The 23045-nt window shown below is 40.3% G+C and overlaps 1 protein-coding gene and 1 long non-coding RNA gene across 4 annotated transcripts in view; one reads left to right on the top strand and one right to left on the bottom strand.

Moving 5' to 3' along the window:
- The window catches only part of cacng2a (calcium voltage-gated channel auxiliary subunit gamma 2a), an 80826-nt gene that overhangs the window by 28394 nt on the left and 29387 nt on the right, over positions 1-23045 (bottom strand). Inside the window, exon 2 of the mRNA XM_042504145.2 lies at positions 1441-1524. Coding sequence (XP_042360079.1) covers positions 1441-1524 — 84 coding nt within the window. The remainder of the gene's footprint in view (positions 1-1440; positions 1525-23045) is intronic.
- The window catches only part of LOC148186432 (uncharacterized), a 30658-nt gene continuing 29506 nt past the window's right edge, over positions 21894-23045 (top strand). For all 3 annotated transcript variants that reach the window (XR_015774834.1, XR_015774835.1, XR_015774833.1), the window contains exon 1: positions 21894-22127. This is a non-coding gene — a long non-coding RNA (uncharacterized LOC148186432). The remainder of the gene's footprint in view (positions 22128-23045) is intronic.

The following is a 23045-nucleotide window of genomic DNA, read 5'->3' as shown; positions in this document are numbered from 1 at the left end:
CTCAGAGTCATTGTTGTGATTTTTAGGATTAGCAGGCAAATGAGTTCGACAAGCATCTCTGTCTTGCTTGCACAAAGGGAAAGAGAGCAGAAATCAATGGGCTGTGTTTACAGGGTACACAGCCGACTGTAACACTGCACGTTATGTTACACACAGCCAAGCAGTAAAAACAGACGAGCTGCTTGGCAGGACTGCAGCCTGGCCGGCCTCGTGCTAAAAGCAGGCAGAGACAGCAGTGACACACGGGCCAAGAGCAGTTACTGGCATCCCGCTCCAGTCTGAGACGGAGCAAAAACAGTGGGACAGATTTTAAAATATGTGTGTCCAGACTGATGTGAATTACCCTCGCAGTCAAACAACTGAGCATCAAAATACCAAATGAAGTTATTACTTTAAGTTATTACTAAGGTTCAGGAATAAGCTCATGCGCGTGCGCGATTAAATCACCTGCACCTCGCTTATTCAGCCATCTAACTCCCAAACCCTGTTCTTCTCCTCTCAGCAGGACAGCAAAGTAGCTCAGCTGCTAGCACCGTCTCCTCACAACCTGAAGGTCCTGGATATGAACCCTAGGGGGGATTATGCAGTGCAGAGCTCATCGAGATGTGTCCCTCACCCTGAGTCTTGACTCCCAGGTTCATAAATGCTCCAGCCTCACCACACAACGTATCCTCACAAAGCGGTTCGTATGGTATCTTACGAAAATGCACACACAATGTTTCCTACAAATTAGCCCCCCATGAATGACGTTACGTCCTTGGCGTAAAATTACATAACAAAAAATAAAATTAATGTGGCTAGGAAGGAGGAAGGAAACAGCTTAAAATGACTCAGAGTTTACACGGTTCGTGTCGTGTCTCCAGGGGAAAGTCAGGATATTTGCAACTCATACACCACCCAAAGGTGCCCCCTCACAAGACTACTCCTGAATGCTTCCTTGTTTGCTCCTGTCAGTGCATCAGTCGCACGATTATAGTCTTTCAAAATACTGCCACTTTGTAAGTGCTTTTGGCATAAGATCCCAATGCAAAAAGCCACCTTTCACGGCCGCCTGATATGCCGCTGATTGCCACACCCGAGAAAGCAGCCAGACAGAACTGGTTGCGGTGTTATTATACGCTGGTGGATGACTGGACGGCACCTGCTGCAGATACATTGACAGTCTCTGTCACTTGAAAACGTGCCCAGATGGAACCTGTCATGTCTGCATGATAAGCAGCAGGATCAAGTCAAGTTTACGCAAAAACAGACCCCGGATTTTCATGCAGGAGTCCGGTGTTCCCTTCCCGGCTGAATGTGATGTTTTTTTTCTACAACTTAACATGTGCCTCCTTACCCTAATCCAAGCCATCTGTGTCAGCTTGTGCTTTTGTTGACTAAAATTACTTGTTAGGGAAGTATCTAATGTGCAGACATGATTTCTCTGTGTGAGATACTCACGTAAGAAGTACTCAGATGGGTCCGCTTCATAATCTGTTTCCTCTGGAAAGTGGTCTATCTGTTTACACATCCCTTTGAAGTTTCCTGTTGGGAAAAAAAAGAAATAAGAGTTTAGTGAGTTCATACAAGAGGATGCCAAAAAGACAAGATCCGTACACTCTTTCTTGAATTGTCCAAGCAGTTCATAGCAGAGCCTTTTCTCTGGTCGTGGCTTTCACACAGACCAGAAGAAGCTCTTCAGAAAGCAGACCTGAGCGCCAGGCCTCTCCAGCAGCAGGTGGCGGCTTGTAAACAAGAGCAGCGCAGCTGTTGCGACCTGGAGCCGCTCCAACTGCTGTGCACGGGGAACCTCATCTCTTAATGCTCGTTCATTTGGCTAACACCTTGCCGTCCAGCCACTCTGTCCATCCAGGAAGCAGCATGCCCGCCTCCCTCTCCCTTCCACTTCCTCCTGTCTACTCTCCTCTATTTGCAGCCTCTCAGTGGAGGTTTGGCGTTGATGAGGTCACTCAAGGTGGCGTGGCAGGGGAGGCACCCATAAGGCGGCCATTATGGCAACCTGCTGCTGCAGCGAGGAGGCAGATGCCTGGGCGTTTGATTGGACCAGATTAGCGTTTCATTAACTTCTTCATCTCCTCTCCCTCCAGTGTCCCTCTAATTAGGTGGACAGGTGTTGGTTACCATGGTGCCAGGTGTTGCCGAGGAGGTTTTGGCAGTGAGGCATGATGGGCACAGCGGGGTGCGGTTATTACTTTGTGAACGGCCCACATGCAGTGGAGAGAGAGAGGGACCCCCCGGTGATGACCACTCATACATTAGAAAGAGTGTCACCTGGAAAAAAAGAGCCATCAAAGCGTCCTCGATCTGCTCTCCCACCTGCGCGCAGCATTTGTGTCGTAGCTACCTGCAAGTTGGCAGCCGCCGCCGTCTGTTCAGAGACTCAGCTCAGGATGGATGTAAGTAGATGTTTGTTTTGATTGTCTTAATTTAAGTTAGCAAATTTCCATCCAGATGTGGGGCATGTTGGATGTATAGCCAAACCTCTAATGACTAAAAAAAATCAAGAGAAAAATGTGATAAAAATATTGTATTTCAGTTTGTTTCTGATTTGTTTATTTGTTTTTTAGTGGAAGCTTGACTGATGTTTAGGTCATATGCTTCATCATTTATTTGCTTTACTTTGCATTTTAATGCATTTTGTCTTTATAGACACACCAACTTTTATTTTTGGGCTGTTTGTTACATTCTTGTCAACGTATTATCTCAAGAACACCTCAAAGAAATTTCTTCAAATTTGGCACAAACTTCCTCTTGGACTCAAAAATGAACTGATCAGATTTCAGTGGCAAAAGGTCAAAGCTCACTGTGACCCCATCTATCTCAGTCTTGTGTGTGTGATATCTCAGGAACAACTTTTGGGAATTACTTCAAATTTGACACAAATGTCCATATGAACTCAGCAATGAATTGATGAAATTTTGGTGGTTAAAGGTCAAAGGAATTGTGACCTTGCATCCGTATCATTCTCTGGAATACATAAATCAAGACAACTTTGAGTGAAAATCTTCAAATTTGGCACAAACATTCACTTGGACTTAAATATGAACTGATTAGATTTGGCGGTCAAAGGTCACTCTGACCTTGTGTTCAACTCATTCTCATGAAAGCAATATCTCAAGAAGGCCTTGAAGGAGTTTCCTCAAATTTGGCACAAATGTCCACGTGGACTCAAGAATGAAATTATTTGAATTTGATGAGGTGAAAAGAGGTAAAGTCACTGTGACCTCACAAAACATGTTTTTGACCATAACTCAAAAATGAATATGCTAAATTTGACAAAATGTCACACAAATGTTTGATATAATATAATGATGAAGAGATAAAATTTTAAATCCAAAAGTGCAAACTTCAACTTCACTATGACATCATAATGTTCTGCCATGTTTCTAGCCATTATTCAATGTCATATCTCAGGAACAGAAGGGGAAACATCTGGTCAGATAAGTGTGCTGCTGATTGTAAAGATCTGCTGGGTGTGTGAAGAATTCATGTTTTCACAGACATTGATGTAAACTGTACGAGCAGCCTGAGTAGCTCATGGAGGCATACAATTGCGAGTTGATGAAAAAAGTCTGATTTTTTTTTTGTTTCTAAACTCATGCTTTTTATGTATATATTGTATATATATGTCCATAAATACAGGTGGATAAAAACACACACTATATTTCTTTAGTTGTGAGAGTGGAAACGTGTGCATGAAAAAACCACAAATCGTTTATGGACACAATGCAGTGTACCAACTGTGTGTGTGTGTGTTCACTCCTCTCTCCCACCATCTTTATTGGCCCATAATCAAAAAAACACTTATCGATTTACATCAACAGGTTCTGTGGCAATTAGGGAAAGAGAGTGGGAGAGATAAAGACGGAGGAGAGCAGGGAGAGAGACAATGTAACGGGATGGAGGAGGGGAGATAAATATAGGAAGGGCAGGGAACAGAGAGGTTTTGAAGGACAGAGAGGGAAGATGGAGTGGGAGGTGGAATACATCAAGTTTGAGTGTCACAGTTTAGGCCTCAGTAATTGCTGAGCCACGACAAAGCCCTCCGGAGTTTAACAGACCTGCACAATTTTCAACATGATGCTCTGACACACGACATATAGCTCCTCTTTCAGTGGCGGACTTGGAGATTAGAGAGTTGGGCTCGTTCCAATCAGTTGTAAGGTGATCTCTGTTAACTAGCGCCGCAGCATAAAGCTCAAAGTGATTCTCAGAAGCGTCAGTGAAGCTAGCTGTAGCATGCCATCTTTGAGATGTAAGCTGGTGCATACTGTAGGTGTAACCCCGCCACCTCCTGCAACTACTCCCCCAGGCTGCTGCTGAAAATAAGAATATGTTCCTCTTCAACTTGCCCGCTTAAATAAGCTCTAAATAAGTTGTATTTCATGCAGAGGGGGAGGGAGGGGGGAACACACTTGTGCCACCACTCCAAGCATATTTCACTGAAAGATGACTTGTGTTTACATACGACTACATTGCACGCTCCCAGTGGAGCTGTCTGAGCAAACTAGCAGCAGCAGCAACCCACAGAGCACCGTGTGTGTGTGTGTATATGTGTGTCTTAACAATGTTATCAAGTGGGTGTAAGATTTGGTTTGCAGCTGGCCGTCCCATCCGCAGTTGTGCGATTTGTAATAGCAGCTGCGGAGAGTGGCCTATTGGGGGAACCACTTCAATTAGCGTGCTGAAAGATTTATGTGACACTTAACCGCTCCAAACGGTCCTTTTCTTGTAAGACATGTAAACTCAGCAGGCTGGTAAATGTTTTATAATGGCATTTTCATTTCAGAGACCTCCCCACGTGAGTGTGAGCGCAGGGCCGAGGCGTGGAGAGAGCCGTCTGGCCATTAAGAGCTTTGGCAGGGGGACTGCTGTCGAATGGAGAGGTGTTACTGGAGGCTCAGGTGTACAGTGGGTCAAAACACTTATCTTGTAAAGAGAAACACCTGTATTCTGTGTAACACTTGCACTTTTAGTGCTGGATTACTATAAAAGGCTCTGTCTTCAAAGTCACCTGAAAACTGTGTCTTGCTTTTGCACTTTTGCATTTAGCTGACTGAAAGTGGAGGAGGGGGCAGCAGAGCAACATTTTAAAGTGCTTCAAAGATCCAACATGTTTTGTTAAATATTAAATTACAGCCACAAGAATCAGGCTGCAGGATTCGGGGCCATGCTTGCAGCTCTGCGAGGCTGTTCTAAAGTGCTGCACTCTTCTGAACTCATCAGCATGTTAGCATTGTGAGAACATTAGCATGCTTATTTAGATAGTTCAGCAGGTATAAATGGTACTTTGACCTGATAATAGTGCCAGTTGAAGAGTCAGAGGATCACCAAAGTTATTACAACTCATCCTGAGGGGAACATAAACATCTGAATCAAATTTCACGGCAGTCTGTGGAGTGGTTGTTAAGATATTTCACTCAAAACCACAAACGTCAAATTAATGGCAGTGCCAGAGGAAAAGTCACAGAAGGACCATCTGTCCGATCGTTGTTAAGAATATTAACTATTTCACTCAAGTGATAGACAATGCCCCCAGACATTTTTTTATAGGGTTGACAAGATGGGACCACTTCAAATTTTGGGGATAGCATGCCAAAAGCAACTGAATTTCAGAAATTCACTCATGCCTTTGAAGCAGGCTTGTTGAAAACTGCGCAAATATGGAAAGTTAAAGCAACCTGATATACTTCTTATTTTACAGTTAGTAGTACTAATTATCTGCTGCTCGTAGAATCATACCAGTACAGATAACATTTCGAGCTTACATGTTAGGTGATTCAATGTTCTTTAAATAAACTGAGTAAAAAACAAATATATAACTTTAATTTGAAGGAGTACATTTATAACATTTTCAAAGAACAAGCTTTCTCAAGTTTAGGGGAGACTCGCTGGGGCCCATAGAACTCATTTTCATTCAGGTATCTTGAGTTGAGAGTTCAAAGGACCCCTTTCAAAATGGCCATATAAGATGTTCCTTCACCAAAATTTTGCCTAAATTTGTTTGGCCCCCTTGCTGACAAGCTATGCCAACGTGATTAGTAGGATGCCTCAGATTGTCTAGTTTCACAAAATACCATAACCTTCACGCTAGCTTAAAAGTAAGTGTTCCACAGCCGCTTTCTCTTGAAGATAATATTCACGCTCTCCAGGATGTCGCAATTTCACAACAATTTCAGCAAATTCAGCACATTGCAATTTGTCCAATCACTGCAACTTTAAAGCAAACTTGATTACCTAAACGGGTTCACCACCGAGGAGGACAGACAAACAGACCAACATTACCATCCCTGAACCATACAGAGCCATTATGAAAACGATGATAAAACTGTCTGTATGCCTGAGAGTAAGCAGTCAAATCCAGCTCAGCAGAAAGTAAATACAGTTCAGTTTTAATATGAAATACAAGAAGGCAAAGGTTTTGATCATTTTTCTCTGGAATTTAATTCTCTAAAAACAAACATTATGACATGAAGAATTAACTAACAAGGTAAAAACATGTTTTTTTCTGCTTTTGAGGGCAGCGAGTCAAGCTTATTTGTGTAGCCTTTAATCACAGTTGGGACTCAGGGGACTTCAAATAATTCAACACAACAAATGAAAAATTAAACCCTCTGAACTCTAAACCCTTGTCAACATAAAGGTTTTTAGGATTGTGTTGAAATCCAGACGTTAACCGTAGCGCGCTCAGCCTGAGTGAACGGTATAAATCAAGTGGTAATAATTTGTAGAGCCGTCATTAAGAGAGGAGGCAGGTTATCTGAGATCTCCTGCTGGGATCACAAACCCCCTCGGACCCTTGTGGATGTGGATGTGTGTGCGTGCAAGGGGAGGGGTGATCCAGACTTAATCAGCCCAGTCACCGCTGGCCACTGTGCCCTCCTATAGTGGGAATGAGCTATGGGCTAACCTCATGCCCCCTGCGTCCCCTCCCCACCTCTGCAGCCATAAAGCACTTCATTACCACACAGCCCGGAGAGACAGAGAAGCACTCAAGAGTGGAGTGCAGTGGAGAGAAGGGGGTTGTTGTGGAAAAGAGAAGAAGGGGGGTGTAGATTTATTGTTGCCCACCACAGCGAGGCTCTGGGTCTGCTCCTGAGGGACCTGGGTTTTATCCGGTCAGTGTCGAGCCTATTTTCAGGCCCCCGTTGGCACATAACCGTGAGGAGAAGCTATTGTGGGGCTGGTGACATCGCTACATTGCTCTTTATTCATATTTTGGAAGAAAAAAAAAACTTTCCCTGGGCTGATGTTCATGTATAGGTGCAGGAATCTGGAGCGACTCCAGCTGAGGCAGACCTCTGCTTAATGTGGAAGCCTTCCAAGGTTTAGGTGTTGACTGGTTAAAGAAGGTCTGTGAAGTAGCTCAGATGGTTTTTCTAATGTTATTTATACTAAGAGCTCGGCCCCTGGCTCCTCACTATCCTACAGAAACAGGAGAAGAAAACCCTTATTTTCTCTCGCTACTTTCTGTAAGTGGGAAGCTTTTGGTCTGCTGCTTCAGGGAAATTTTAAGGCAACTACTGTAAAACCATTGCTGGACCTAGCACCCCCCCCCCATTACCTTTTATATTTATTATATTCATTAAAAGCAGAAGTCAATGGGAAGTCAACACAAATAAGATTCAACTATAATGAATAAACAAGGACTTACACATTTGTACTTACACTCATTTTAAACTGTTTTAGCAGTGTTAACATAATTTGGTTTTTGTGTAATTCCAGTTTTCAGTTTGGTAATTTCCTGGTCATGAAATCCCTGTCTGTGTAATACATTTGGTGCACATGGGAGGTTCATTTCAAGACTGGGTCTCAGACAAAAATGAGGATAGACGTCTCAGAACCACATTTGTTTCTGGCAAAATGTCACTCCACTGCTGATCTGGTGATTTTATCGGCAACGACAAACTGTAGCTGCACATTACTTTATGAAAAGTTTCTCCCTTAGTTCACTGCAGGACAGATATGTTGATGAATCTGCAGCTTTTGATTTAAGAAGTGCCGCATCAGAGCTCGGTGCCATTATGCATGGCCGTCTACTGTGCGTAGCTTCATTAAATCACCTGCAAATAAAAGCAGGGCCCTACAAATTAACCACACACACCTCTATTAGGCCAGCTGCCAGAAGAAAATGTTGGCATTGTACATTTCTGCAAAACACAGATATGTAACATTTGTACATTTTCATATGTATCTATCACTGCGTCAGTGATTGGCCAGGGTGGGTGCAGGGTTTGAACCTCCCTCCAAAGCACTTTTTTTATTCTTTCATTTATTCTTTTCACTTTTTGTGTGAACAACCGAGTGTAACACTCAGAATACCTCTGAGGAAAGATCATTTGAAAACATGAGGTGTTAACTCCATGTTTAAACGATATCTTTCTCCCCCTTTTTTATGAGTCATATTTTCACCCTACCTTCACACAAACAACTAAAACCACTTTAGCGTTCCAACATGGTTGAATTCTACTTCATACAAACTAGGTTTTTATAGCATAGCCCTCGCTTTGTAGCTGTGTGCTAAGTGGTTACAGAATAGCTACTGAAAGGTCAACTCAAATTGTGTTTTGCTGGTGGAGATTGTTGATTGTGTGTTTAGCATGATGCAAGCTGATGAAAGGCTCAGTACTCATTCTCTTCTCAGTGATGTACAGAATGTAAACACAGATACTGCGAGAAATATAATTAAAGCATGATCCGCTCTGATCACCTACAATACACACATGTAGTGCTGCAGATGATGATGAGAGTGAAACCCAATGCAGAACTGAACCCAAACCTACAATGTATTAGGTATCAACTTTACCATATTGACCTCTACACCCTGACCTTTTGTGACCTAAAGGACACAGAACATTTACCTGGGATATAAATAACTAGAAATTACAACTGGATTAGAATTTGGGTCTTTTATTATGCAACATTTTCATGCATCTATGAGTATTTCTTCAAATTTGACACAAACATCATAGGCCACTGTGACCTTACATCCATCTCATTCTCATGAATGGGATATCTTACAAACATCTGGACTCAAGGATGAATTTATTAGATTTTGGTGGTCAAAGGTCACTACGACCTTGCATCCATCTCACTCTTGTGAACGCAATATCTTAAGAGAACACCTCGAGCAAATTTTTTCAAATTTGGCACAAACGTTCACTTGAACTCAAAGATGAATTTATTCAGTCTTGATAGTTGAAGGTCAGGGTCACTGGGACCTTGCATCCATGTCAGTCTTGTTAACACAATATTTTGAGCAATTGAACACCTTGAGCACCTTTTTCATATTTGGCACAAACCTTCCTTTGCACTCATGAATCATTAAAATATGGTGGGCGAAGGTCAAAAATCAAGGTCAGAAGAAATTATGACAAATTTTCACACAAATGACTAATATTATACAATAATGACGTGCTGACATTTGATATCCCGACGTGCAAACTTCAACTTGACTATGACATCATAATTTCATGCAAAAATGCTTCACTCGCCATTACTCTGCATCATATCTCAGTAACAGAAGGGGAGACATTTGGTCAGATACTGAATTGGTGACACTAATCTTGGGTTTCCACTGTAATAGTAGTTTTCCACAAAAACTGAATTTAAACACAAGCAGAGCTCACCAACAAAATATTTTGAATAAGTGAAAACATTAAGTTGCCTTACAGATGTGCTGCTATTACACCTGTGAAGTCACTGTTAACGCACCTGTGTCTATGTCACATCCAGCACGCCCTATCGTACCCAGGATGCACAAGTCCTTTTGTTTCCACGTTGTTTTTCCATTAGTTTGCATCACACTGTCTGTCTACTTTCTGCAGGTAGGAAAAGTAGCAGAACTGGACGAATCCTTCCCAGCTGCCTGAGGAGAGAGACATCCTGGTTGGGTCCTGCCCACGCACGAAACCCTGAAACCACGATCAAACATGATCACAGCTGCCACAGCACTGCAGACGGAGACAAAGGTTTGATGAAACACAAACACGGAGGAGGTGCATTATGGGAAGGGGAGGTGGAGTGAAGGGGGGGTCAGGAGGACTCGACTGAGTAGGAGGTGCCGTTTAAAAAGAGTTAGAGCGAGAGAGATTGGAGCCCACTTCTGATTCGTCAGTGGGCGGCATTCTCAAAAACTTTCCAGGCAGCCACTGAGTGCGTCAGCATCCAGAACCCCTCTTTCACATCCTCCTCCTCCCACCTCCGTCCTCAGTCCCTACGGCAGCCGTTGCCATGTGGACATCAGAACTGTTCGGTTGCCATGGTTATAGCTATCTGGGATAGGGGAGGATCACATGGTCAGAGCCAGCTAAGGTGTCTTTAACCCCTGGACACACAGCGGCTTCAGTGACACAGCATGCAGCATTAGTCAGCTGCTGTTACAGTGGCTGCACAGCAGCGTTAGCTCCAAACAGCAGCAACCTGCAGTCAGGTGTGTCTCACGTCCTTTCAGGTCAAACACATAAGCGGGATTATAGCACCGAGCAGCCAATGGAAAGAGATATATTGCAAGCACGGGTCATTTAACCGCACAAATGAACACAAATGACCTCCTCTGGTTGCACTCTCATACATGCATGTACAGGTATGTGCGAATAAATCCCCTGTGGATGAAAAGGTAATAGGTTCACGCATGTTACACGCTGACATCTTCTCCCCCCTAATGAACAGCCGCCCTAGCAGCAGTGACAAGAGCCCTAATCGCCTTATTCATCTTCATAATCACACCTTATTCATCCTTATAATCACTATATTCATCTTGGTAATGACCCTGCTAAGGCAGGGAGGCCCGTACACGCCGTCTCCCCCTCTCCCATCACACGCACAACACAGATGTGGCGTCTCTGGCTCTGAAAACATGCTTTTTTCATGTCAACGCCGCAGCAGAACTGTTGTGTGAAGACTTAAAGACACAGCAAAATGACACTTAGAGCATCTTGAAGCTCGAGTAATGTGACGGGTTTCAAAGCGAAACTGAATATGCAGACAGGGTGTAATTTCAGGAGGCATCCGATCAAATCGCTCAAGGATTTGAAAATGGATGAGGCTCTACAAACCCTCCGTGAAGGCCTGTTTGCTTCCCTTACCAGAGGGTAGAGGAGGAGGCACACATAAATAAATTCCAGTCATTTAGACAGCAACTATTCTATTTTAGAAATATAAGCAAGGTCAACTACCTTCAACCCCTGATATCATGAGCCATCAATGTCCATCACTCCATAATTTAGATTTTTAACCTCCTGTCTATTCCAGAAGTCTGAATGTGTTGTGTCTCATTGTGTAGAATGACATCTACTGCTTGTATATAATCTGACGTATGAGGTGAAGTTTTGAAAGAGTTGAAAGAACATAAGACTTTTTTTTCCCAAGGCAGCCTGACAAACTTGAACCACTATTTACATATATTCTCCTGTGCAGCACTTGGAGATAGTCATGCAGTGATTGATCTGAATATGTTGGTAAATGTGTTTTATTATGCGCTTATGACAGTTTGAAATTATTGCAGAAGTTGTTGATGATGATTGCAGAAGTTAATTCATATTTATAACACAGCTTCCACCAAGAAAATCAACAATTTAATTATCATTTGTGAAGAATGCAAATGATCTTAGATACTTAAGTTACCAACACTAGTCTGAACTGAATTGTTGTTCTGAAAACAGGATGTCTATAGGTACACTCAAAGGTATTGCTTTTTAAGATAACTTTTTAACTTTTCAAGATAATTTTGAACCAGACTTTTTGGCAGATCATCTTTTTCTTATTCAAACATTGCAGGTAAGTATACAGTAAGAACTAGTTTGTGGGATTAATGTACGTCTTGCCAACAGGCAAGTAAAAACTAAAAAGTTAGTTGGTTAAAAGGAATTAGTAAAAACTTACAAGAAAATGACTTGAAAATTAGCACAAGAAATAAAACAAAAAACAATAAACAAAAAAAGGGAAATGGACTGAAAAATGTGCTAAAATGTAAATGTAATTAACTTTAAATGTAGAATTATGTCGTCTCTGTATGTCGTAGTCTGTAGTTTATTTTCTTGTCAGCTTTTCCTAATTCTCAAACCAATTTGCTCATGTTTCAAAAGGTTTAAACGCTTCTGAAAGATGTCCGAATGTAACACAAGAAACAGATGTAGATCCAGGTTTCAAAGGGTTAAAAATGTTAAGCCCTGCTGCTGCTGTTGTTGTTGTTACAGACATGTTTGAACTTCTTTAGTTGAGCCATGATTTTTGAATTACAACAAGACTTATGGGAAATGATATTTGTTAAAGGCCGCTAAAAACAAGATATATTGCTATTTTCTAGTTACTTAAGTCATCACAAATGTAAATAGGAAATGAACAAATGAGTTTTTCTTACTTCTAAAACAAAACCCAGACGTTCTGCTTTAACTTCAGCTCTCTATATGATGAAAGAGGTTAGCTGGTTTCTCCACATCACATTTGCTAGGACATAATTTATGCATTTATGTATACGCCCCCACATGCAGGGTGAGTCATCAAAATATCTCAACCTTTTACAGGAAGAGAAGGAGCAGGATTTGAATATATGATAAGAAATAATAAAAAATGCTTAAAGAATATATAAATATTTGGAACATACAATGAGGGCAGAACAATTAAAGTAGGTGCACAGTTTAAAGCCCCTGAGAATTTAATTCAGAAAGTATTTTTCTATAACATAAAACATTCATGACTAAATAAGCAACCATAAAAAACACCTTTAGGTATTATTTATTAATAGTTTAATACTGAAAACTGCTTTTATTTCTCAGTTTCTTTAAGGCTTTAAGAAAACCTGGAAGCAACAAGAACACAATCTTAGCAACTCTGCGAATAAAGATGCATCTCGCAGGCTGTTGGCAGGTATGTAACGCAGCAGCTGTAGCTGTAGGTGATGTGGGAGGCAGACTAATGGAGGCAGCGAGGTGCCATCAGGTTTCGGCTCGTTGGAGGATGACTGACAGATGTTAGACAGTCATTTGACCTCCCACGACTCGGCTCTGAGCGCTTTCCCCAACAAAGCAGCTCCTCTCTGCCCTGAACGCTGGGATGTCCGCACCACATATGCATCTGAGCTGAGAGCTGCAGCAGCGGTCTGCGGGTATGTTTACTCCTGAGATGATGTGTTGATGGAGAAGAGATAGAAAGGGAGGAGGAGATCTCCTGTGATCCACCACCAAAGGAGCAGTGAACCTGCAGGTAGGCCAGAAGCCTCTCTGTCATATTCGTTTCAGCCTGCTGCTTTTTCTTTCTCCTCTCTTCAAATCACTCTTTATTTATAGCTTCCTGTCTTTTATACTGTATCAGGCATTCTCCACTACAAGAACTAAATCTCTAACTAAAATAGATACTGTTTTCTGTGTTTCCCTCCAATTTCAGGGAGAGTTCCTGAACCTAAACTGCTCAGGAGGTGGAACTGAATACAAGTTCCAGGTCTCGGGGGAAAGAGATGCAGTTAATAATGCAGGACCAGTGGTGGAAGAAGTATTCAGATCTTTTGCTTTAGTATAAGTAACAATACTACTGTGTAAAAGTACTGCAAGTTAAAGCCCTGCATTAAAAAATCTTAGTAAGTACAAAAGTGTAATATAATTAAAGCACCACAAAGTACCACAAGTCAAAGTATTTATTATGAAGAATGGCCCAATTAACTATAGAATTTCTTAGTTGATTACAAAGGAGGATTAGGGTAACACTGGAAAAAAATATCATAGAAGAAAAAAAGTCATTATATTATGAGGAAAAAATAGTTGTAATATCATCGAATAAAGTTGTAATACAGAGATGAATGTCATAACATTATGAGAATAAGGTCACAATATTAAGAGAATAAAGCTGTAATTTCGAGAAAAAAGTCATAATATTATGATAATACAATACTACTATAAAGAGAATAAAGTTGTAAGTTAAAGAAAAAAAGTTATTATTATGAGAATATAGTATTTATGCTAATAAAGTTGTGTGAATAAAGTGTGCTTATTACACTCAAGCAGCACCAGGGAAGGCAGTCTGCAATACATGCAAAAAAATGTGTCAGCATGGGAGGAATTTTAACATCGTAAAACCACAGGGAGTTATTTTTATTCATTCGTTTTTGTTTTTTTGTTTTTTAATTTCACCAAACATCGAAAAAAAAGTTGCAGGGAACTATATGATGTTTCAGTTTTGATTAAACATTTGCTAAAGACATTTAAACAAGGTTTTGTGTCAGAGTTTGTCATATTCCAAATTCTAAATTTTGACACAAATATTTTCATTTTTATTGTAAATACATATCGGTTTCAAATACCAGTTATCAGTCTCATTAACTACTAATAATTCTATTAGTATTGGTCCTAAAAAAAACCCAATATCATTTGACTCCTAGTCAGAACCAAAAACCAAGACCGTATTGGTTCTCACAATTTCAGTTGATGGAGGCTTCAGGCTACCGGTTTAGTTCCCGTAGAGGAAAAGTAATATGTATGGAGATAAATGCAGTTTTCAGCCTCGGTTTTTAACTCTTTGATTTTTCCCATCAGGTCTCCTCCTCTCTGCTTCTCTGCACGGTATCAGTCTTTCATAAACAAGGACCAGACGAGCCGCATCACCCTCAGCTCATGTCAGAGAGAGTGGGAGGGATTTCTCCTGCCTGTGGTCCGTCTGAGTGTCTCAGTCCAGACGTGTGGACACACTGGGACGTGTGAGGTCACGGATCGGGGCAGGAACCACGACGAAGGGTAGGATGAGATTTCACAGATCCAGGAAACAGGGAACCAGTGAGTCAGCGGTGTCACAGTGGAGTGCGTCACAGCCTTCTGGTCAGACGGGGCGAGAGCTGTCCAGTTCTCAGAAGAGTCCCTCAGCAGCAGAGAGAGGCATTCCCAGAATGCAGGCCAAGTAAACACCTCATGCTAATAACAGCCACTGCAAAGCAACACCTCACCTACGCCCATCGCAATCATGTAATCAGCTCAGCAGGAGGAAACTGGTTTGCATCTATTTTCTGATCGTGAGTCTTTAGACGCATCTACGACCTCATTTAAAAACAGCTGTGTGACACTGATCGGCTTGACCAGAGATGAAAAACTCACCAGTAAAATCACCCCCTTTAGTGTTTATTCAGTCATTTCATCTCATCATTTTGCCCAAATCGACTGAGAAACCGCATACAGAGGCAACGTAAACACACACACACACACACACACACACACACACACAAACACACACACAGGCAAGAGAACAGTGCAAACGTTGCAAGGTGGATTTGCTGCAGGAAAAGTCAAATGAGTCAAGGAGGAATTGACTCCAATTTAAGAAAATTCAGACAAGATAAATAAAGAAGATAAAGCCTGTAAGCACTTAGAAATCAAAATTAGAGCTAATGCCTTTCATGCTAAAATGTTTGTCAACAGCAACACTGACCAATAACATTCAGCGCTGCTTCCTATCTGCCAAACCTGGTGTAAAATGCTGTAAAATTCAGCGTCAGAATAAAAATGAGGATGCAAAGGCAGAGTTTGGACTGGTCCACACTGACTCATCCACGCGTTGATGTAAGCCGAAATTACAAATTATAATGTGGACCACAGAGGGACAAAAAAACAACTAATCTCAATAGCTCTGTCTGTTATTCTGCTACTGTCTGATGCTGTGTCATAACATCAGATTTAAATCAGCCAGTCAATCTTAAAACTCAAACGTAGCTACAATGTGAACATCTAAACACAAAACGAGTTGCTTTAGTGTCTTTAATCATCTTTTGTGGTGGAACTCAATTAATTCCTACTTTTAGGAAATAGAAGTCATCTGCTGACCATGCAACAAGGATGGTGTAAGGTTAAAAATGTCGCAATGTGCAGGATTGGTGACATCAAACGAGACACATCAAAACACCCCACACAGAAAGGCAGACTCGTCTGCTGCAGCAAAGTGTATACAGCTTTGCCTATTTGCAATTGGAAAATAGTCTATATAACCTTTTAGTTTACAGGAGTTTGAAAAACCTGTATGCAAGTGCTAATTTTGGTGGGAAAGGGGTAATTGTGACAGTTTGGTCCTATATTTTTGAATAAATTTTGACAGTTTGAGACAAACTGCAGGTGGACATTTATCCCAAATCCCTCTATCACATTTCTTGTCAATTTTCATCTCAGAGAGCCGAAAATCTCAAAGTGTAAAGGGGCCTTTGGGGGCCAGAGAAAGATAAAGAGAGTCCAGACAGTAGCAACTTGGGGCCTTTAAAAACTGCTGGCCAAGGTGAGGAAAAAGAGAAGTAATGGTTTAAAAAGTCTCTAATTGACTGTGCAGGAGGCAGAGCTGTAAGACTGAGCTTAACTAACCATCAGGTGGACTCGCCACGCCGCTGTAGGATCTAAAGTGTCCTCTCTGCAGGACTGAGCTGAGTCCTGCCTGCAGCACAGCGCCGCACTCCAACAAACCTCCACCTTAATCCCTCAGACCTGAATTAATGGACCGGCATGAACTTAAAAGCTTCGCCCAGCGGAGACCACAGTAACATGCTAACAGACTGGGAAGCTCTTTACCCATGGAAACCATGACAGGTAAGAATTCTTACGTCTTTGTATTTGTATTTAAATCAAATTAATGATGAGCAGAAGGTGATTTCATGCAAAAATCTTACATTATGCTTTTTTCCTCTTTAAATAATCTCTTAATCATTTGTTTATTTTATTATTAATAGAGAGGACATACAATAAGGGGAATGACAGCTATTGAAATACAATAAATTAATGTGACAATTACACTACACAGTACACTAATCAGCTAATGGTTTAAACTATTAAATGTATATATATATATATATATATATATCACCATTAGCCTACCTGGTGATGGCACATATGTTACATCACTCAGTTGGCAGCGGTTAATGGTACAACCCCACAGAAAGTTCAAGAGCAAGTAAGTCCGCTGAGAGGGGACGTGGATGGGTGAACACACAGAGGACTTTCATCCATGAGATCACTGTTTGTGTCCTGTGTGAAAGTAAACTTCGACTTGTACATCTTTTACCTCAACCTACTTATGTCCTTCATGGAGTTAGGTAGTGTGAAGTCACATAACTGAATCACATATGTATTCATGGACTTCTGTACTTCTGTATGTTAAAAGCATAGTTATTTAACAGAACACACAATCTATTTCTAAATCTAGCAAATTTTGGTGCCTAAACCCAACCATGCCGCCATGTACTTTCAACGCAATATGTGCCACCAAACACATAATGCAGTATTCAGAAATTGTCAATTCATTTTTTTTAGATAATATTGCTTAAAGTGATTATTTGTTCAATAAACAGTTTGAAATTGGAAGACCCTCCATTAAAAATGACAGAAGATGTAAAAATCAGAAAATATTCATATTTGATGACCCCCAACCTTTGAATTTTAACCTTAACAAATGGAATTTTGTCGTTTGCAGTTCCAACATTAACCTTGTTACACAGTTTATTTATTGATCTGAATTTATTAGCTGATGTCAGATCTATGCTAATGCAACTCTAGATAAACACTTTAACTTTTATTCTGGAGCTGCATTTACACATTTTTGGTGTTGACCAATGAATGAAATTAAACTCATCTGACGTATTCTGTAGTCTAGGTTGTGTGAATCTTCTGAACAATTTAGCCTCAACATATAAGATCTGGTAGACGTGCATTTGTTTTCAGTGAGGTGGAGCAGTGAGGGCACATGAGGACACCGACTAGAGGAGATGTTATAAATAAATAAATGTTTACATGCATCCTCGGTTCAGGATGTGGCATGCGAGGAAAAACTCTCCGAAGGTTGTATTTCAAGTTCAGCTGCGTGAACAAACCCTTCATCCTGCTCACCAGCAAAACAGCTCAATCAATATCTCTCACCGTCGAACTTCCCTTTTATCACTTTAGGTTAGCTGATGCTAATCAGATGGCTTTCAACTTGTTGTCAAACTTATTGTTCCACAGAAACAAGGGTGATGTAATGTGTGCGTGGAGCTCACAGCTGCGCTTTGCATCTGAGCGGGAGAACAAAGCGTCCTTTAAACTTTCTCACCTCGGGTTTATATCCACAGCCTGGAAAACATCACACTCAATTCAGCTCAGTTTAATAAACTGGCAGCAGCACTGAGGTGGATTGTTCGCCGCTCTGCGCTGCTGATGATGAAGTTGTAGCTGATGCTCATTCACTGTGATGAAACCCTAAATGATTTGACCCCCCGCTGTCGGCCTTTTCCTGTGATTTACATCACACAGCCTGGATGTGAGCTTGTGATATCAGCGTAAAAATCTGCACAGTGAGCACAGCGGGACGGTTCCTGGGCGTCATAAATTCCCGCTTAAAACAGCTGCACATTGATCTTATGAAACGTGCCGCACTCTTATTTAAATCAACTGGATCCCCAAACGCCATTAATAATAACAGTGGGTACACTTGAGGACAGATCTAAAGGGGAGAGGGGGGGCTACTTTGCTGTTACTGGAGACTATAAAAGATCACAAATCAAAGGCAGTCGATGCAGCTGTGTCTAGATAATAACGATTACTGTGAGGAGGGATGATAGAGAGAGCTGCAAGAACACAGCAGCAAGAGAGGGAGAGAGTTGAACTATTTACTGTGAGATACTTTAACTGTAATCACTGTCATATAATTTACTGCTTCTCCATTCATGTTCATGAAACAGAGCTACAGATATTCGGACTGTTTGAGGAAGAAGACACGGTTTTGCATTTTCTAAATTAGGGTGACATCTCAGGACTTTTGTTATCAAGTGCTCTGCCAGTTATTTTCTCAACCGTGATCATTTGGACAATTATGAGACCGAAATCCTTTAGCTTTTCAAACTGCTAATTTTGCCCCACAAACAATCCAACACCTAAAGATGCTGAATTTACTGTTACATATAACACATTCTCACTCATCAAATATCGACTCTCCCAACTCATCCAATGTTGACGCTTCATCAGTGACCTTACACGTCAAACTATGACACTCTAGTGCTCCATGGTCAGGGATGACATGTCAATTTATGCTTGTTACACACATTGTGTCTTTTCAAAATAAACCTCAGTTTTCATTGAAAATGCATAATTTACACTCAGTATATCGATTCTCTTTTCAAAATAAACTTAGTAAGTAATGTTGGTTAGAAAACATTTGTTTTTGACTACATTTGAGACTATGTAATGTAACATTACATGACATATATCACATATGTCATATGACATGCGTCACCAGTGTAGTATGCTACAAATACAAGCACACAGTGTTGTAAATAAAATAAATGGATAAAGTTTTGATTTTACACAGGAGACAAGCAGCGGCATATGACTGGATAGATGAGACTTATACTACATGAGTTGTGTGAAAGTTTGCAAACAGATGCTTCAATAGAGTTTGCTGTTATTAAAAGTGGCCACAAATAATCAATACAGAAAAACAAAGATTTATTCAAAAATTTGAGGTAACTCGTAATGATAAGCTATATACAAATAGTCATTCTGTGGGTGAAGCATTCTTTTAATCTTGGCTGGAAACAAATCTAGATGAATGTTGGGGATGCATGATTTGGATTTTTTGTCTTTATGGGATACTTCAATGCATAACAACTAATTTGGCCAGTAACTGATAATGATATCGATATATCCACATTTTTCCCATCTATCTTTAGTGATCATCAAGGCTCTTCTGCAGTGGAATTAACATCATATTCTGCATACTCTTATCATGATTGCCCTTTACCAGATGGAGAAATGAAATACAGTGCTTTTCAGTGTATGTTATATTCATTCATTGTACAAAATAGGAACAATACTTCAACATAGGGTTGATGTTTCGTATATTCTCACTTTGTCAATAAAAAAAAGAAAAAAAAAGAATTGTCATATCCTCAGAAATCAGCATGTTGGCTGATTCTGATAATTCATTTTAAAACCAATACCAATAACATGCCAATATTATCATGCATCCCTAATGAAGGTGTCTTTCCAGTTGTGTCAATAACTTTGACTTAGTATCAATTAACCTAAACTGTGTTCTGCTGTACCACAATGATTAAAAGAAGCCTGCATCTGAAAGTTCACACACCCTGTCAAAGTGTCCTTGAGCTCGACACTGAACCATCTACCTGTTCACTCAGTGTAAATCACTTTGGATATTGTGTCAATTAAAAGCTAATGTAAATGTAAATGAAGAATGAAAAAGATACTGTGAGTCAAAGAGGACACTAAAAGAGAAGAGGGCATGCTGGGTAATGTGGTCAGACACAGACATGTCCCCACAACACCAGCCGCCCGCAGGACATATAAATGACACATCAGTGTTGTAAGTCAACTGTGTTGTGATGTTAACATTATTTAAAGAGAGTTTTTGTTCAAGTTTCCAGGAAAAAAATATTAAATTACATTCCACCACTGTGTTTATATTATGTGTAAGTATCTGCCCTATTTGTTAGTGAATAATATATACAGTATTATCATGTTGTGTAATCTCTTAACTAAATGATCAGGACTGCAGGCTTGTAGTGCAGGCTGACTCACTCTTGTGTTTGCAGGGCTTTGGGGGTCCTGATCGCCCTCCCAGCCTGTTAAATGCACTTCAGTGCTGCTCTCGGCAACACACACACACACACACACACACACACACACACACACACACACACAAACACATGCACACACACACACTCTACCAAAATATGCTGTGTATTCAGCTGCCCGCCTACTCTTCCCTTCTCCATCTCACGCTGGCATGAAAACCACCACATGCACACACAAGTTTTCTCTTTAGCTGTATACTATTTATAAAGAAAATCCATCCTTCTCTCTTTTGTTCTGTGTTGTAGTGTTTGTACCTGATCATCTAACACTTGCAGTAATATCACAAAAGTACTGCAGATCTGGATTGTGAACTCCTGGTTAAGGTAAGTTCACAAACAGAGGATGTTGACCTTTTATTACATAACAGCCATCATCATCCACCTCTAATATCACTGATGTAATGCTGAGAAAGTTACAGTACAGTTACTAAAGTACTGTAGTGAAATTGAGATCTGAGATACTTGAACTTCACTAAAGGTTTATTTTTAATTTTTTTCCAACTTTTTCATGTCACTTTATATTTCTACTCAGCTATTGTATTTTTTGCCTCCACTACAGTTATCTGTCAGCTTTGGTTACTAGTTATTTTAAAAATGATGATTTTTACTTACAAAACATATAAAAATGTACAAGCACAACTAAAATGATTACACCCAAAAATAAATGCCAACTATTACGAAAATCTTTTGTTTTTGGCAAAAACATTTCCAGGTTCCAGCTTCTCAAATATTGTAATATTCTCAAATAAATGAGCTCCATCTTAACCAACAACAGCAAAATCCTGCTTCTAATTAATGTATGAGTAATAATTACCGAATGATGTAAAATATAATTGCAGTCACAGCAGACATTTTTCTGCATTGAGTACTTTTACTTTTGATACCTTAAGTGCATTTTCATGATTATGCTTTTGATTACGTATTTTCAATGCAGGACTTTTACTTGTAACAGATTATTCTTTAGGTATGAGAAATTTGACTAGGAGAAGGATCCAAAAACTTCCTCGGCTACGAGTCACAGACAAAAATTGGCCAAGATTTCACTTTAGAAGCTGAGTAGTGGTTGTGGTAGTAGTACAGGTGTTTTATCCATGGTGGAAGGAGAGGAAACAATCGAAAGTCCATACTTTAACATGAAGGACAGTAGATTAGGGATTTGTGGTGATAACCCTCAGTTGTGTTTATTCTTCTTCCTTCATTACCATTTCTCTACCTGTCCACCAGATGTCCTCAGACTTTCCCACCTGTCCCACATGCAGCCCCTCCCTCCTGACCTGCTGTCACCCCACCTGACTTTCCCCGCCCACTTCCTCCTCTGTCCTCCATTTTCCTCTTTAGCTTGTCAATATATATACTAGCTCCTTTTCCCCAATTGGTTTCCAGATTGTCAGCTGCTTTGTGTCATGTTTTCCAGCCACTTTAAGCTAGATCTGCACCCTTTCTCTGTGCCTGCCTGACCTTTGGATTAATTTTTCTTTACCTCTTTGGATGAGTTTGCCTGTTTTTACTGCCATCCTGGATTTGACATTGGCCTTTTTTGATTCAAGTAAGTGAAGTTTTATGGTTACTTCTCCACATGCCAGCTGTGCTTTTTGCTAATATTTCTGAGCTGTTACAGGTTGTAGTTTGTTTGACTTCGATGAAGTGTTTGCATGCTTTGGAAAGTTGTAAGTGTGTAGGATAAGGTGCTCCACCATTTTCAGACTCTACTCCACAAAGCTTTTGAGCAGGATATTGTACTTTTTACACCATTAAATTTATTTTACAGCTGCTCATATAATGACTTGCAGCAGCACTATACTACTAATCTACCCAGTATACAGTATACAGTGGTGTCTAAAGTGTCTAAAACCGGCTCCACAATGATAAACTACAATATTAGAATGCTGTTATATTTGCTAGTGATTAAAAACTAAATAATACAAAATACAAAAATAATATAACACTTTGAAGGGGGACAATCTAAATAGTAAGTACCTTTACCTTTGATACCTTAAGTAAAGTTTGCTAATATTAGCTCTATCCTTAAGTAATATTTTGAATTCAGGACTTTTACGTGCAAGAGAGTACTTTTAGATGATGGTATTGCTACTTTTATTCAAGTGAAAGATCTGAGAAGAACTTCTTGGACCACTGCAGATGTCTGTGGTTTTAACAAATCTGCGTACTTTACCGATTCGCAACCAGATCCAAGATCTGAGCCCTTATATTTGTCATGTAGTCAAACTAGAGTGATTATTGTTCGCCATTTTTCAAAATGTGTCATTTGAAAATACATTAAACCTTGACCATAATGCTTTAATGTGGTTGATAAAAGCAAAAACTAATAGTCTGCATTTTTATAGAATTCAAGAGAAATACTTGTAGTTTTTATAGTATGAATAGGACTCGAAGTTAATGGCTTTGAAAGTTTTGGCGCTTGGAGAAAGTGTATGTGAATTTCAGCTAAATGCCTGAACTGTAA

The sequence above is a fragment of the Plectropomus leopardus genome, chromosome 18 (genome assembly GCF_026936395.1).
Source record: "Plectropomus leopardus strain MGB_pleo_1.0 chromosome 18, ASM2693639v1, whole genome shotgun sequence".
NCBI lineage: Eukaryota > Metazoa > Chordata > Actinopteri > Perciformes > Serranidae > Plectropomus > Plectropomus leopardus.
Note: the sequence above shows the minus strand (reverse complement) of the source record. Positions and strands in the feature narration are given on the sequence as shown.